Genomic DNA, 18,125 nt, shown 5'->3' with positions numbered 1-18,125 from the left:
ACCTGATCGTAGGGGTCGAATAGCTTCTGAAAGTTTAGCAATGTCTTTCGCATCGTAACGAAGAATCTCAGGGACTTGCGTGTACGGGCCCAAAAAACAGAAAGCCACAAACCTCACGAATTCCACTTGTCGTTCGGTTCGTTGTTTGCCGCCATCCGGTGAAACATCATCTGGCAGCGATTTCCGAAATCGAATTACTTTCTGCTCCTGAAACATACAGAGACATTAGATTTATACATATAATACGTATATAATACTTGTATATATTACATTCGAATGATACACATACAATGTATATACGCACATAATGTCATTACAATGATTTTAAATTTGCGGCAAAATGAAACCTAAACCTAAAGGTAAACCTTTTAATTTCCTTAATTAGTTTAATTTTACATACAGTGAAAGGATATCTGTTTATATACTGACTTGTGTATATATAGATATAAGCTTTTGGATAAAGGAATTTTGTTTTAAAAACGAATAAAATTATACGCATAAATTAAAACAATGTCAACCAGGTAATACTAAACCAGAATAAACTAGAATGCTTTCATTTTTTAATTACATATGTATTTCAATAATTTCGATTAAATTTGAAGACAAAATTACATTATTTAGAATCGTAAACTGTTTATTATTTGTTTATATGCATTTACGCTACAAAAGAAACTGAAGCAAAAATGAAACATCAAATTTCTCTCTCGTTCTCGATAAAAAAGCTATTTATTTAAAATTAAATTCCACGTAATTGCAGTTATAAACACTATGCCATAATTACTCCTCGGTATTTGATATATTTCTTACTATACTCACTGTTGGGGCCCTCGACAATTGCATATGAAATACACACAGTGGCTCACGAAAGTATTCGAACGCTTACACTTACAAAATTCAATTAATAAAATGAGGTGTACTAAACTAATTTGTTAAAACAATTTGGTATCTATAGTGACGGGAAAGTGTCAAGATTACATCAGTAAAATTTGAAAACGATTCAATAATATAGACAGAAGTTATGATACATTTATTAGAAACATTCATGATGTCTCACAAAAGTATTCTAACGCTGTAACATAGTTGATAGTTTTTCATCTTCCTTTGCACCGAATGTAAACATCATTGCTAAATGAAAATATTGGTACGTTCACTTGATGTTAGGATATCGTTTCAGTAACAGTAACGTAAAAGTGTGCACAATAGTATTTAAAGTGAATATCAAAAAGTCTGAAACAAAAAAGTGTGAAAGAGAAATAATATTCCGATTACACGAGGACGGCAAATCATATAACGAGATTGCAGGAATTGTGAACAGAAGTCTACATATATCATAAAAAAAGTCAAAGAATGAGGGGAACACTTGCAAACAAAACTCGATCAGGTCGACCAAAGAAATTGACTGAAAGATAGGAGAAAGTTATCCATTCGCGAATGAAAAAAATCCTACTACATCCGCTCCTCGACTCGCAAGTATGGTAGCTGATATGTTTCATAAAGAAGTTTACCCGGAATGATATCGGCGAATCTTACGAGACAACAACTTTCATGGCAGAGTACCGCGAATGAAGCCATATATTAATGCGGTAAATCATAAAAAAGATTGACTTTTGCAAAAACCTACATTAATAAAGATAATTCTTTTTGGGACAAAGTCATCTCATCGGACGAGTCAAAGTTTAACATTTTTGGCTCAGATGGTGAAAATTATGTGTGAAGAAAAGCAAATACGGAATTGGAAATTCGACATTTACATCAAATAGTGAAACACGGAGGTGGATTGGGCATGGTGTGGGGGTCCATGGCTGCTAGTGGCACCGGAAATTTGAAATTTATTGATCGAATCTACTTGATAAATATAAGTATTTAAATATTTTAAAAAATAACCTTAAAGAAAGTGCTCGTAAATTAGGATTATTGGAAGATTTCCGCTTCCAACATTATAATGACCCTAAGCATACTGCTAGAATTGTGAAAGAACGGATCGTACATAACACACCACACATGTTAATTACTCCATCGCAAAGTTCAGACATAAATCCAATTGAAAATTTATGGGCTGAAATCGGAAAAAGATTAAATAAATTTCAGATAACCTGAAAGCAAGTATTGAAAGATAAAATTATAGAAATATGGAACTCCGTTGAGTGTAGTTTTACAAAATCATTGGTTTACAGTATGGGACGTCGATTGAGACACATTATTGCTGCTAAAGGTGGTCCAACCAGATATTAATATTAAATAATTTAATAATATATGTAGCGTTCAAATACTTTTGTCAGTCATTTATAATGTGTGTTTCTAATAAATGTATCGATAACTTCTACCTACGTTGTCGAATCCTTTTCAAATTTTATTGACATAATCTTAAGACTTCCATCTTTCTATCGACATCTACTTGTCGAAGCAAATTACTTTAATATACATTATTTCGGCTATTCAAATTTGCATATGTAAGCGTTCGAATACTTTCGTGAGCCACTGTATGTACATATATCAGTATTAATATCGGTGTCGGTCATCGGTACCGTCAACAATTGAGGCACAGAAGATGGAAAACCGGTTGGATCGGATTGACGGTTTCGCGCTTCTAGCCTAAACCTAAACTTAAACTAAACTAAACAAATATCTGAAGATATGATAGCCAGTTAAAGTTAAATGGCCGTCCGTCTCTATACGTAGATATATATCCATACATATACACATTACATTACACATCCATCAAGTCGCGTTGTCTTCAAGCGTGAAGGAGCAAGGAATAAGGAACCAGTTGGACTCGCGTACGTGCAAGCGTATGAGAACGAGTACATTCTAATCAATCGTATTCTAGTATTTTAGTTAATATCAGTATTTTCTTTCGGCTTTGAACACTTATTGTATTATTTTTCTATTTTTTATTATAGTACTTTAGTTATCGTTATTCTTTGTGTTATTCTTATTGTTATTACCATTATTGAACTCAATACAGTGGTGTCATATTCCAGAAATCAAATCGCAGTCACGAGAATCTAATTAGAAAGACAGAGCAAGTTTCGAAACGGTGCAATGCGATGCAACAAATGAAACTCATCACGAAAATACTTATTGTTGGATAGCATAGAAAATCTGAAAAAACGAGGCCTTTTTCCCGTTACTTTGTCCATTGACTTTGTCAGGGAATTGAAATTAGGTCGACAGCATTTCATATCGTGGCAAACCACAATTTCCATTGCGTAGCAGGCTTCAGTTACTATCAGTGAATTGCTTAAATGACATGGTGTTAATTATTACTGGTGCGTACGTTTGTATGTACATCGCCGTTCATATAGAAAGTAGCCAATATCACTAACGAGATCACATCCTGCCAGATTATCTTCTTGAAAGAAAATAAAAAACGATCATAATCGGTTGGTCAATAATGTTTCCATAATGATCTTTTGAAAGTGTTAGAATTAGAAGTACAGCCATACATGAATAAAACGGGCATATCAATGTGACTGAGCTCGTAAATGTGTGTAATATAATATAATATAATATAATATAAAATAATATAATATAATATAATATAATATAATATAATATAATATAATATAATATGATATAATATGATATGATATGATATGATATGATATGATATGATATGATATGATATAATATAACATAATATAATATAACAAGTGAAATTAAGTTTTGAGATTTTAAAAAATTATCTATAACCTCGGTGATGAATTCGAGAAAAAGATTTTAGAAAAAAGAAATCGTACATATATGTATGTATATAGTTAGATATGCACATTTTTTAAGTTTATAAAATGTTATCAATGTGTTTCTATCAAGGGAATAATCAAGAACCGATAGAAGAAACACGCGAATGCAAATTGAGGTAATTGATAAATATGACATTTCAAGTAATTCTTGAATTAATACAAGTATATGCAGAATCTTCATCACACATCTCAATGGATAATATATCGTTTAATGGAAATTGACATGCCTAAGATTCTGAATTCAACACAAGTTGTTCAAAATCATTGAAGCTACTGGTAGGACTTGGCTTTTAGATCGCTTGGCAACAGTTCAGCGACGACGTGTAATTGGCTCTAATCGAGTGTAATTGAGTGTAATTGAGTGTAATTCAGTGTAATTCAATGAAATTCAATATAATTCAGTGGCGATGAACTTATCATTGACAAACTTGTATTTCTATTTTTGAGAAACAACAAATGGTTAATCGCAATCGAGCTAACAATAAGCAAAAATTTAGCGGTGAGCCGGTTTCGTATTATCGATTAAAAAGAAGTCGATGTAGGTAGGCGATGTCAATATACAAGCAAATATAAAATCTAGAACATCTGATTTTGCGGTATCCATGTGAACTTGTCAGGTGCTTGTCGCCTTTCATAAACGTCCAATCGATATATGTATGTATGTACATACATATACATATACATATACATATACATATACATATACATGTGCATATTCATATTCATGTACATATACCTAAGGTTGTCCTTTGGCTGACGTGGCTGTAGGTAAGTTTCTCGTGCGTCACCCACCTTTGTGCCAACAAAAGTGTGTATTACTGTGGATCTATATATTGTGTATATATGTACGTGCTTACTTTCATGACACATACCGTTTTAACACGGTATTTATCAAGGAACATGTTATAGAAAAAGATACTCTCTCCTATAAAAAAAAATTATTTATAGGAGTGTATTCGGTTCTAAACAAGTGAAAAAATTAAACATACATATACCTACATATATCTATATAAGTATGTATCTAATCTATATATCCAATACATACACAATTGATTTAGGCATCATACTTTACATCTTATTACCTGTAACATAAAATATTCTTTCTTTTCATCCTCTCGCAACCGTAATATCGTTCGATATAGCAGTACTATCCGTAGTACTAATAATATCCGTAATTTTTCAATAAAATGCAGCATCTTTTCTAATATAAATATAATTATAACAAAAACAAAAGTTACAATAGAACAGACAAATGATGCACTGATATAAGAATGGACAACATGCATGTATATCTTATTTGTTATTATAATATTAATAATAAATCAAGTTTGGAAACTGATAATTGATTAATAATTGAATTTGAGGATGAAGGAATGTAATCTGTTTTTCATAGCATAATGTACTCGTGTATGTATGTATGTATGTATGTATGTACATCGTTTTATGCACAATCACAATCACAATCACAATCACGGTATCTTCCATAATTTTGAAACGAAAAACTCATCGATCATTGATGAAATCCCCACTCTAACTCTACAGCTTAGTTTCCCACTACCTAACAATTACTCTTTCCAACGATTACGGAGGTCAACGACCATCGTTTTAATTTTAATCACTCTTCTTTTTTTATCTTTGTTCAGTTACAGATTAGAGTTATGCTTCTCTTTTCCTCACTCACGCACGCGCAGTATATATGCGCATCGACACAAAGAGAATGGTAACTTGTCCTTGTCAGTCGTTCGCTCGTTCCCCGACTGTCACTTGGTCTTTCTTTCATGAATAAGTGTACATATGATGGATATGAATAGTGATGAGTGCCGAATATCTACATATATACATATCATGCATGGAAACTCTTCCTATCATAAAACGGGAAGGCAATTAAACGTTGGCAGATGTGCGTTTTTATTTCAATGATTATTTATCAAAGAATGAAAGTATGTATTGACAATGCTAGCTTATATAAGCAGTTTATCTTTATTCATCAGTGTATATTCTATATTCTATCTCGTCTTAAAATGGAAAAATACGTTATACGTATCAATTAATAACCAATCCAAATGTCTAATGGACCTAATAGAAGAAATATGTATAGTGAATTCGAATATATACACGTATGTAATGTTTTCAATTTTGATACATATTATATTTAACGACATCCTATAAATGTGTATTATAAGTACCGATCCCTATTTTAATTTATATTCATGTATTGAATTTTTAATTCTATGCTACTTTCCAATTGGTTTAAAGTTTAACGATTGCGTTCAATCCATATATGTACGACTACAAGTATGTAAATAGTATATAGCATAGTCGTATTTGCCAAATCTTAAGAAAACGCGTTAAGCCAAGTGACGATTGATTTCTGATTGTAATTACGACTATGATATGTACAATAGTTATATCGGTTTCAAGGAACCAAGCAAGAAGTAAGCTTGCAAAGACAGACAGGAAGTGGAAATAAGCGTAATTGCGAGAACGTGAGCGAGTGATTTGTAATTCGTTGCAAGTAAGAAAACGGATGTTTATGTGATGATAGACGAATGCTGCAAATTATAAAAGGACGTGGAAAGGTGGTTGGAGAATATATAAATCGTTCGTTTGTTCAATGTACTCTTTGCGACAGCTAATTTTTTCAACGATACCAGAGAATATTGAAATCAGTTTCGAAACTCCTTGATCGCTTGAACAATGTACGAATAAATATATGTATATACATATATGCAAGATAATATCGACACATATCGACGAATGCAACTTGTAAAAATAGTTGGAAAGACATAGTAAGAGATCACGATTAAACAAGTTGAAGAGTGAAAAGTGAAAAATAATTAAAAGATTAGTTTGTATTCAATAATACACATGTATATGTAAAGGGAATTACAAAATCTCCTTACCTCAGGACATTATCTCGATTCTCCACATATTCGATGCGATATATTGCAATCTATTAAAACATTTTTATAGGTACATGTATACTATATATATTGACATATACATATGTATATTTATATACACATATTTGTTGCCTGAAATAAACAGATTCGAAGGTAACTGCAACAATGTAATAAAGCGACGATAATAATGTGACAGTAATGTAAATTTACGCGTCTTACGAGAAACATTCACAAACTATTTTAGAATAGAAAAACAGAGACCGGTGTGTCGTGACACTGTAAAACTGTAAACTGTAACGATATCGCATAGTCATAATGAATAGTGTCACATGCTAACGCATCGTAACATGTTACTCGTTATCACGTTAAACGTATTTTACTAGATGATGGATATGTTCTGCTAAAATAACTTCCATAAACCATTATATATACACACAAACTTAATTTCTGACGCAAATAGCAAAGGATCATATACACATGAGACGAATTGAAACAAGTTTATGTCAGCCAGCAAAGAAATCTCTTCTCTTTCAACATAAATTGTATAACAAGAACACTGCTTTTTCCGTTGAAACAAGGAAGTGAAAATGAAATAAAATGAATTTGGCTTATCACTGAATTTCGTCTTCGTGGTTCTTCTACCTTGTGTTTTCTCCGATGGTACTATTAGCCGTCCACGTTCTTATTATCTTCCACTCAAATAAAGAGTTGTCTCGTTGAAACCAGCCTACGCTTTTCGAAAAAGGAAACTTCGAATATCTAATTTGAACGGTTCGCCTTGATCATTTAAATTAATAGAAATACATAATTGCATTGAAATAACTCAAATTAGATTAATCATTGGCTGTTTAACATACAAGGAAATTTGCGAGTTAACAACTTGTTCTATCTTTCAACTTGATCTTTGAAGCAGTCATCTCACCCCTGCAACACTGATCTTAAATCTGTGTGCAATACTGTATAAAGTATACAATAGACAGCATACAGTGCATTTCAGTTCTTACTAGCTAATTTCTTTCTCGCAAACGATAAGTGTAGATACGGAAAAACATTCACGTTCACGATGTAAAATTTTTCAACCAACACAGCGGTAAGTATAAATACAGGTATACCTACACACATATATTAATTTTTTATATTCATTGTGTTGTTCTGTACATATTATGCATAATCTATAGGTTTTGTGATACTGTGTATGCGATTCGTAAAAATATTGCATACATCGAATTTCTCATAAGCCTCTGAAAAACTGATAACACATTTGCGATAGAACACATGAAAAAAAGACATGTAGCGATAAAAGTGAAAATACAGTGAATCAACAAATTGTCTAATTATAAGAAAGAAAGTTTGTCGTCTTACTTGTGGAAGTGCAACTACGATATTCGCATTTCCCTCGCCTCTGTAAACACAATCTCCGATAAAGGACGTTGATGAAGAAGGTGAAAGTTGTGACGTCGTTGTGGAATCATCATCCAAGCTTCCGGTGGAAGTGGTCATCGATTCTGAAGAAAAGGTTGCGGTCGGCACAGGATTTCCTTCGTTGATTGTCATTGTCTTATCTTTATCCCTGTGGAAATAATAAGTAAAGCAAAATAAGCAAAACTTGCTACCTTCACAACTGGCGTTAATTTTGTTTACTTCTTCTTTATTAACTCCATGATAAATTTACAATTTGCTTGTACAAACATTCGGTAAACTGTTTTATCATTTGTTGCTAGCAGTATTAAATTATTGTGTAGTATAGATTTACTGTGTACAATACTGCTAGCTAGGTTATTTGGGTGATTTTCTAGTCGAGCTTTATATTTGTTTGCAATTTGCGGGTCGTTCTATTTCTTCTTTAACTGTTTTAAGATCTGTCCTATTTCTTAGATTATCGTTCCAAGTATTATCGGCTGCATTGATTTTATTTGATTAACATAGCCATCGGCAACTATTCTCCAAAGTTCGATGCCGTATATATAGATGGATTTCACAATAACTTTGTATATTGATAGTTTGTTTTCAGCTACCAATGTCTGTCTCTCGTCTCGATATATTCCGAGATATATAGCGCAACTTGACGCGGGCATTAATTTGATAAGGCATTGCTATATAACGCAGTGAAAAAGTCGTATTATGTGTATGTAAATATCCTTTTTAAAGAGTATTGTTAATTATCAAATATCGTCTCATATTTATTCAACAGTGGATAATTGGCAATTATAAGATTTTCGCAACTTGATACACACACGCGCGCGCGCGCACGCACATACACACAATAAACTAAAAATTATAATTCAATTTCGTAAGTCCTAATCGTAAGTTCAATGAGAAACATTTAACAAGAAACAATTTGCCTATCATTTGCAATCCTTCTATTAGATATGAAACAATTACATATATAACATATTCATTTCCATTTTTCACTTGGTATACTATGAAATTTTCACATTATGCGAAAATTATTAAAATTATTATTATATTGTATTTTCATTATCCTTTACGTCCCAAATGAAAAACAAGCAATAGGTATACATTACTTTACATTTTATTACGTATTATCTTAAACGCATATGTAAATATGAAAGTGCACTTGGAACGCAACTAAAAATATGTACATATGTACATATTTCGAAAATAAACTAAATACATACGTACATACATATTATGAAATATATATATGTCGGAGACATGTTGGCATTTTGGGGCGTTCGATGAACCTTTACTTACTTTACCGTCGCGAATATAGCCAATATTTATCAGTACGAACGTGGACGCTACAAGAGGCTACGAGTAATGGTAATAGGATGGTCGAGATGATGGTGACAACGAATTCAGGTTCGATAACGAATCTACGATCCACGGGAGGACAAGTATCAACGTACTACTCGATTCGGATCACTCGATCGGCAATTCGTCCAACGGCTCTAACACTCTAACTCTAACTCTCTTAATCCAAAAGAGGCTGCCCTTATATACTTCTGTCGCCGCTTCTCGGGTTGCTCTTTGTTTTTAAGGAGAGCCATATAATCATTTCAGACCTCTGTCAGGTACATGCCCCTCCCGTGACCGTTAAGACTATTTCTTAGTTTTATTACTTAAGGGCGGCTATAGTAAAAGTCTGGACTAGTGTATTGGGGTTTTTCCCAACATTCCGGACGGGAAATCCCGCTGTCTTTCCATCTCCGACATATAAGTATGTATATTCAAGTATATATATGTATTCATACATATGTATATTCAAGTTATCAGATATTTTGAAAAGTAATTTTGTCGTATGTATTAATCAGCAAAAGAAATTTAACTAGCAACCGGAGAAGTAATTGAATCTCGTTGAATTTCATCTGTATTTTATCTTATTATAAGCTATAAAGGAACACAGAACCGAACAGCACCGATACTTTTACGTAATCGTTAAATTGGTAATCGTTACAAAGGATTTACATATTATATACGTATGTATTATATGTATATGTGTATTTGGTTCGAGATTACCAAGGTAGTGGATTTCTGGTGACGTAACAGACGAGTTTCGAGCAACGATGGTAATTCGGTCAAGATTTTCGCAGCCGTGACATTTCTCTACTTTAAACGTTCATTACTATATTGAAATAGATACACATATATACGAGTAAAAAGTTAGTAACGTAACATGGAAATAGTGAAATCGACCGATAAACATTCAGGTGATCGATTATAGTTGATTAATCGCAATTTTCTTGAAACGGATATGATCGGTCTACCAATTTAGTTTGTCTGCGCGTACTAATTACACATATGGTCGCGTTCCTACCTATCTAACCCTAATGTATCAGCTGTTAATATTGATCGAGTCATCGATTTACAATTTCACATTCTTATTCGGCAGATCAAACTGCCATTGACCTTTGTCTTTGTCTTTGAATTAACACCATGTCACAATCAAGTATGTATGTATGTATGTATATATTTACATATTATGCACTCGCATATGATATAACATATAACGCAATATTCACTTTAATACTGTCATTGTCGACATTGTCGAACGTTTGTATGAAAGCCTTCTTATTTTTATTCGTTTAATGCTAACTGTTCGGACGGTGACATGATCGTTGGATCTAAACCCTTGGTGGCACCCCACTTTTGCTCATCTTGACCACCCACAGCATACAAGTTGACTTATTGTTACTCGATATGTAACAGGAAGCGTGTGTATATATATACATAGACTATAAAGATTCTCTTCGCGTTAATTAAATCTTAATAAATTGCTGACGACGACGTTGCTTACAACTGATCGATATAGTCAAGCTCTCTATAACATATAACATATAGCGGTTAACACGTTAAGCGCTAAACTTTCCGACTACTATTTTTATCTTCTATTCTTATGCACAAACGCATTTTTTGTATTTATTCTGTATTCTGTATTATTTGCGTTTAACATGATAACTGCACGATTATTCGCGTTGAGGGATATTAAGTACATACATTGATATTAGGTAAAGTATAAATTATCGATTAATTTTTAATTTTCGTAAAATTGTATACTTTGACATGAAATTTTAACTTTTCTTATTTAGATGGATTTTCTCATATCGTAAAAGATAACGATAATATTTTCAGTTCTAATCTTACGTGACTCGTATTGACGTTACGGAAAGCAGATACTCATGAAGAAAAGAAGTAACATCTCTTTCCCACCTGATTTGTTCGACTCAAATCTCAAGTGTGATTTAAATTCAAGAAGACACCGATCACCGCTTCGTATCATAATTTACGAGATGACCCTTACATCGTGCATATGTATATGTATATGTATATGTAGGTATACATCGGGATCGCGAGCAACGTGCGCGAAACGGTGACGCAGAAATGATAGTACTTACAGCAAATAATAGCACGTTGTATCGCGTCACGTCGGCCCGAGGAGAGTGCAGACCGACTGTAGTCTGCGGACGGGAACACGACCAGTACGTGGCAATCCACATTCGTGTCCGTCTCCTGCTGAGAGAAAATTTAACGATAGAACCGAATAGGCAATAATACCGCTTTTAAAACCACGCTAAATAAAACTAGAACGTCGCTTGCTCCACAGATTAAGGATCTTTCTCCGAGGATTGCTGGCATAATGGCTCGCGCCAACTATTTGATATTTTAATCCACGCTTCAGGGAACATTATATAAATTGAAGTTGTTATCCGATATATCTATCGTTTAATGTTAGATATAACAAAATCATGTCTGTTAAAGTACATTATCTGAATTAAAGTTAATAATCATGAAACTAGAAAAGAAGACTAGTACCTTGATACAAGTACTGTGAACTACCGTTATTTTACCCAACTCCCGTCTTTATTTTTCAAGAATTTTATCCGCTTTTACCGTAAGTTTTGAAAACAAAGAATCACAGAAAATATGTATACTTTGCGATTATTTTGCGATCCCAGGAAGCAATCATCAAGCAAGCATTCAACTTCAAAGAATGATGTATTTAAATATTAGTAAGTAGATAACACAAGGGAATAATTACTATGTACATATAATTGTATACATATAAAAAGTGATTAAACTCATAAATAACAACAAAATTACAGAAATCTTATGTAACAGATATATAATGTTTCCTTTTAAAAATTATCTATACATTGATAATTGGTTGCTGTGATATTTCAAAAACCGGTTAACAAACTTCAAATTTTACTCGCCTATTGTACAGATATAGATACACGTCTCTTTATCATTTTTACCACCTTTATAACAATACCTTTTTCACTCGATAGCAACAAAAAATAAAAATTAAACGTTTCTTCAAAATATTTTCACTTTTTATGTACTGCTATTTTGTTCTCACTTCAGTCGTGTAAAGTATGTATAAGTGAATATAATGGTACAAATGAAAACCTACCTATATTTCTATCTTTTTATTATAAGTAACAGAAGAGATAAACGTCATAGCCCAGAGTCGTCTCTTTAATATTGATTATTGCATCACACAAAAATTTGCACATCCATCTACGATTTATCTATGGACAAGGGAGAAAAGAAAAATCAGAAAATTCCTAATATGAATTTTAAATTTTATGGGCATAAAATTATGGTTTATATCATATCCTTTGCGCATATTTCGCAGGTGCAATTATAAAATAATGTACTTTTTTGCAGACATCGAAGACAGGCGACAGGCGACAAGCGACAGGCGACTGGTGACAGGCGACAGATAACAGGAAACAGGTAACAAGCAACAGGCAACACTCAAGTTTCCAGTAACGTCCGCGCTTACATCCGTGCCGATGAATGATTCAAGCAGGCAAAGCCGGCCTGCTTTCTCTCGTTATATTTACGAAATGTATTTGAGCAAAAGATTCGTGTCTCTCCGCTAGTATATTCTTGCGTTACCTTACCTCTTGCGTAATGCGTAACTTCCGTTTACAGAACTAGATATTTCTCATACTGAAGCTACCACTACACTTTGCTAAGCAATTTCTCGTTTAGTTTTTTTATATTTTGTTCGAAATAACACGGAAGAAACGGAAATATGCATAGAGCTAGACAGAGTTTGTTAGAAGATATTGGAGACGATAGTAAATATGTTATTTCTAAATGATCACACGTCGAATAGCACTCTTTGTGTTGTTGTAGGTTGTCAATATAATAATGTCAAATATAATAACAACTATAGAAGCGTAATATGATATACTTTATTATTATTAATACAGTATATAAACGACTTTAACGGTGTTTTTCATTATTTATTTGTTATTTTTCTTTCTCTATTCGATAATTTCTAATTTTTAAAGGAGGAATGTGTATGAAAATTGACAAGTTTGATTTAACTTGCCGATTGCTTAAATTAAATTATAGCTACATCATGTTAAAAAAAAAATATTATAATAAATTAATTTGCGCGTGAGAAAGCTTAAGCGTATAGGGATGTTTCAGGTTTTAATGAATAAATTAAGCTTCTGTACATTTAGTCTGCGAAAGCTTATTTCTTAAATACTACCATATTTTATATTTCGAAAAATATGAGCTTCTTCGTTTTTTAATCCCTTTTGAAGAGATGTGCTTCTACTACATATTTACATGCTAAATATAGAGTACGTGTAGTTACGCATTGTAATATATTAACTCATATTATTTAAATTACATTCATTAATCATTTCGTAAACATAGTATGAGAACGATATAAAACATATACGTGTATAATAAACAATATTGTAATCAAACAAGAAAATAGGGAAATGGAAATGAAAATTTCATATGTAAAGCTTTGCAAACGTTATCACGTGTAATATCTTACAAGCGTAATATAATAACCATAATTATATACCAACAAATAATACGCAAGCGTTGTACATACGTTGTTTATGATTTTATAACATAGGGTCAATAAGGGGTTTTATCTAAGATCACTCGTTACCTACTGGTTTTATCGAAAAAAGTTTCAAATAAATTATGTTACATTTTAAGGAACTAATCGGGTGGATCTTTTTCTATTTTATATTTTCTGAGATGTTAAAGTAACCTACAGATTTTTAAATGGTACCGTAAAAATACTTTATAACAGCAGTCGACCCAGCTAGACATTCTCATTACTAAAGATATTGACCTATTTATACCGATAAATCATTAGTTTGGTTTTAGATATTTTAGCTTCAATTTGCCAAACTTAACGTACGTTTCCTTATTATTAACGTATTATTCCTTACAAACTTTCCTTATTGTTTTTCATATCATATGTATGTACTTATATTGTACATTAAATTTGACATTAAAGTTAAAATATTTGTTAAACTAATGGTTTTTCGGTATACATAAATTAATGCTTTTTTGTAGAGAATGTCCAGCTGGATCGACCAACGTTATAAAAAATATACGGTACCATTTAAAAAATTCAAGATAACCTTGATATCTCAGAAGATATAAGATATTAGAAAATAAAATTGCATCCGCTCGATGAATCTCTCGATGAACGCAACATAATTCATCTAAGATAGTACTTCTTATTGACTTACTCTGTATATATACGTGCGTATACCAACATTATAATCTTCCACTAACAAATTTGTCGCATTTTACCACAATCAATCAGATAATTGTCTTTTATTCGAACTAACCAGCAGAAATTATTTGTACCGATTAAACGTCATAAGTTCACGACATAACTGTTCTATAAGGTTAACGTTTCAAGGAGAAATCTCAACCATTTTACATTTCGATAAAAGCCGTTATCAAAGTTTCATGCAATTCGACAGAGTTAAACTGGTCGATGAATGAAGATAGAGCATGGACATTAATAATTCCTCAACATGTTTCATGTCATAAGAGTCTTGACGCTTTTTATCAATCTTGACGAATTGATTATTAGATGATTATTTCATTTTCCTAACGTAACAACGATAGACCTCACCGACATATATTATATACATATGCACGTAAGTATATGTATTATAATACATATTTCCATGCGCTAAGACTAGACGGGAAGCGATGATTCATAGAAATGAAGTCATTTGAATAATAAAGAGGGCCGCGTACCATATGCGTCGACTTTCGAAATCTCTAGTGAACGCATGTAAGTATATGTACACATACCATTCTATACTATAATACAGCATTCTATCATACGATATTATACCATACTATATTATACTGTATTATATTATAATGTACTATAATGTACTGTACTATACTATTCTATACTACACGTTTATGAAAACCTGTAGTGCAAACAGCGATAGAACATCATGGAAATATTGCTCAAACAGTTTCGGAGAGATATATTCTAAATAATAAATTATTTGAAATATTATTCAAGGTTGATGAAAATTCTACGTACAGAACACTGAATAATTTTTTTCAGTAATTTAATGCTTTTCTTTTCTACCCGACCTTTTTTCGCCGACATCTTTTCCTCCTGTTAGTATAAACGATAATAAACGCATACACCGGGAAAAAAATGAATTTTACAAATTCACAATTTTACTATGAAGAAAGTTAACTATAAGAAAATGTTTAATCTACACCTTTTTTATTCACGAGGAAAAGCATTACGATTGCTGGTTTTGATTCTGACGGGAAAAGTAAGAATTAATAACATTTGTTATGGTCTGCAATTACATAATGCAACCACAATGCAACGGTATATATAGTGATAAAATAAAATGATATAAAATGAAATAAAATCAAATGAAATGAAATGAAATAGAATAAAATAAAATAAAATAAAACAAAATAAAATAAAAGATTGTAGTAATAAATATACAAAATGATACTTGGAACATATAGATTATACAGATATGAGTGACTTGCACTTTGCTGTTTTATATGAAAAGTCGTTCTTTGACCATAAATTATTAATGATTATCAGAATCGGTAAGAGAAAGCTTGAAATCATTAGAAAATTGTTGAAGAATTAAATTGAAAAAATCTTTATTTCGATGCGAGTTGATGTAAAGTGTAAAAGAACATGTATAATGTATTATATATATTTATATAGGTCCTACATTGACACTTTCCACCATAGCATAAGTATATGTCGGGGCGGACATTAGAATTAGGGTTAGGGGGGTGAAACGAATCTTCGTTTGGGTTACACGTTGTCGTTATGCAATAGAGAAGACATTGACTAGTGCAAATACGATTATTATAGAGCCGAACAAGTAACAGTGGTAGTTAGGCACTCGAGAAACTAATGACAATAATCCTAGGTTCAATAACGAATCCGCGGTCGACGGGATGATAGATGAACGTACTCACAAAATCTAAGTCGGATGCGTGATATTCACTGGTCGTAAAGGGTTACTCCTTTCATCAGTGAGATCGCGAACGAGAATGTCTTTCCCGTCCCGATGATGCCACAGAGGAAAACTATAATGGGGTGTGTCTAAGGACACGAGATCATCGGATTCGTCGAGAAAAGCCTTCGTTCAGAAAGTAAGGGAAATTGGCGTTGCTGCTAATTGGTCAATCTCCATATCGGTGGTTAGAAAAAGATGCTAGCCGCCCTCGAGGGAAAGTTGCTAGTGGGAGACGCCACTCGTTGAAAAATATGTCTCCCGTATTTTCCCATAGTTGGGACGAAGACTGTTTGTCTGTTTGAAGGACTTTAGTTAACTAAACCTTAAGATTTATAACGGGCCCTCGGGCTAGCCGAACATGTACTGCGGAGACGCATCGACATCTGACAATCATCTTACTCGAAGAATAGGGTCTGCGTGTGGCGAACCACGGGACAGAAACCGTTGGAATGTTTACTGTCGCGTGTCGCCACGAATATTTCTTTTAAGGAGAGCTATAGAATTACTCCATACCTTTGTTAGACAAAGCGTTCATCCCGTGACCGCGGCTACGTTCGGCGACTGACTGTCGCCTCGAGCCCAAGCTCCATTATCACAACTCTCGAACAATTACAATCGGATTGAATAACTACAATTATTCAATTACAGACCCCGGTGTTCTTTCATCTCCGACATATATATAAGTTGAAAGATTTTTAACGGAGAGCATCGAGAGAATTCAGAAGATAAGTTTAGGGCGATCGTTCAAATACTATCGCAATTACGCTGGTTATGAAGTAAAAAATTAGCTAGCATTGCCGGATGATAATCTCGTTACAAGTTACAAGACCAGTTATCTCATTATTCACTTCGTTGTGCGACCGAATCTGGAAAATGGAAAAAACATCGCATGTTTGTAGTAGTACGTCGAACGTGTACAAAGATGATACGAGTTTACTAGACTAAGTAAACTTAATTAGTCATCGAAACATACACAATCGAGAAACATTATAAACAGCAATTTTCTTGCATTTGATGTTTCGGAAGGTCGCTTGAAATAAAATGTACCTACGTGTTCGAAAGTCGTGAACAGGTAGCAATCATTGTTACGAAAGATGCATAAGTAGATATCAAAAAGATCTAGAAAATGAGACATATATAATTAAAATCAGTCTATATATTAACTTGTAAAAAAATAAAAATATTCAACAACAGTTTTACGAAATTATTTCACTCAAATAATTATATATTGTATTAGGTTGCCCCAAAAGTTTCTTTCGTTTTATAAGGAAATAATAGGTGTACAACATTTTTTGTTTTATATTATTTTATTGAATTATGTATGATCCTATTGGATCATCTATTTATTGTAATATAATTAGATATTATTTATATTAATATAAATATAATTATATATTATAATTATTTATTAATTATATTCTGTATGATTTTATTGGTATCTGTTCCAATAGAACAAAATGGGGATCATACGTAATTCAATAAAATAATATAAAACAAAAAATGTTGTGCATCTATTATTGTATTTCCTTATAAAATGAAATAAACTTTTCGGACAATCTGATATATCATGATTTGCAATGTTCTCAGCAACAAAATATTTACTCATGGACAAAAATTTGTTATCAGTAGTTAAGACGAAACCAAAAGCAGTTTGATCGACGCTCGAAGTTTCTCGAAGTTCGTCTGATGCAACGCGACTTATTCTTTCT

The 18,125-nt window shown here is 32.5% G+C and overlaps 1 protein-coding gene across 3 annotated transcripts in view; it reads right to left on the bottom strand.

Annotated features, from left to right (window-relative positions):
- The window catches only part of LOC117211009 (inositol-pentakisphosphate 2-kinase), an 84,059-nt gene that overhangs the window by 10,794 nt on the left and 55,140 nt on the right, over nt 1-18,125 (bottom strand). For 2 of the 3 annotated variants that reach the window (XM_033454556.1, XM_033454557.1), the window contains exons 3-4: nt 8,009-8,216; nt 3-207 (exon numbers count right to left, since the gene is read on the bottom strand). In XM_033454556.1, the coding sequence (XP_033310447.1) occupies nt 3-207; nt 8,009-8,216 (413 nt within the window). Of the gene's footprint in view, nt 1-2; nt 208-8,008; nt 8,217-11,502; nt 11,763-18,125 lie in introns of those variants that run through there. The other variant, XM_033454558.1, reaches the window with a different exon arrangement.

The sequence above is a fragment of the Bombus bifarius genome, unplaced genomic scaffold (assembly GCF_011952205.1).
Source record: "Bombus bifarius isolate JDL3187 unplaced genomic scaffold, Bbif_JDL3187 scf7180000008214, whole genome shotgun sequence".
Taxonomy (NCBI): domain Eukaryota; kingdom Metazoa; phylum Arthropoda; class Insecta; order Hymenoptera; family Apidae; genus Bombus; species Bombus bifarius.
The sequence above is the reverse complement of the archived record's forward strand: the minus strand, read 5'-3'. Positions and strand labels throughout refer to the sequence as shown.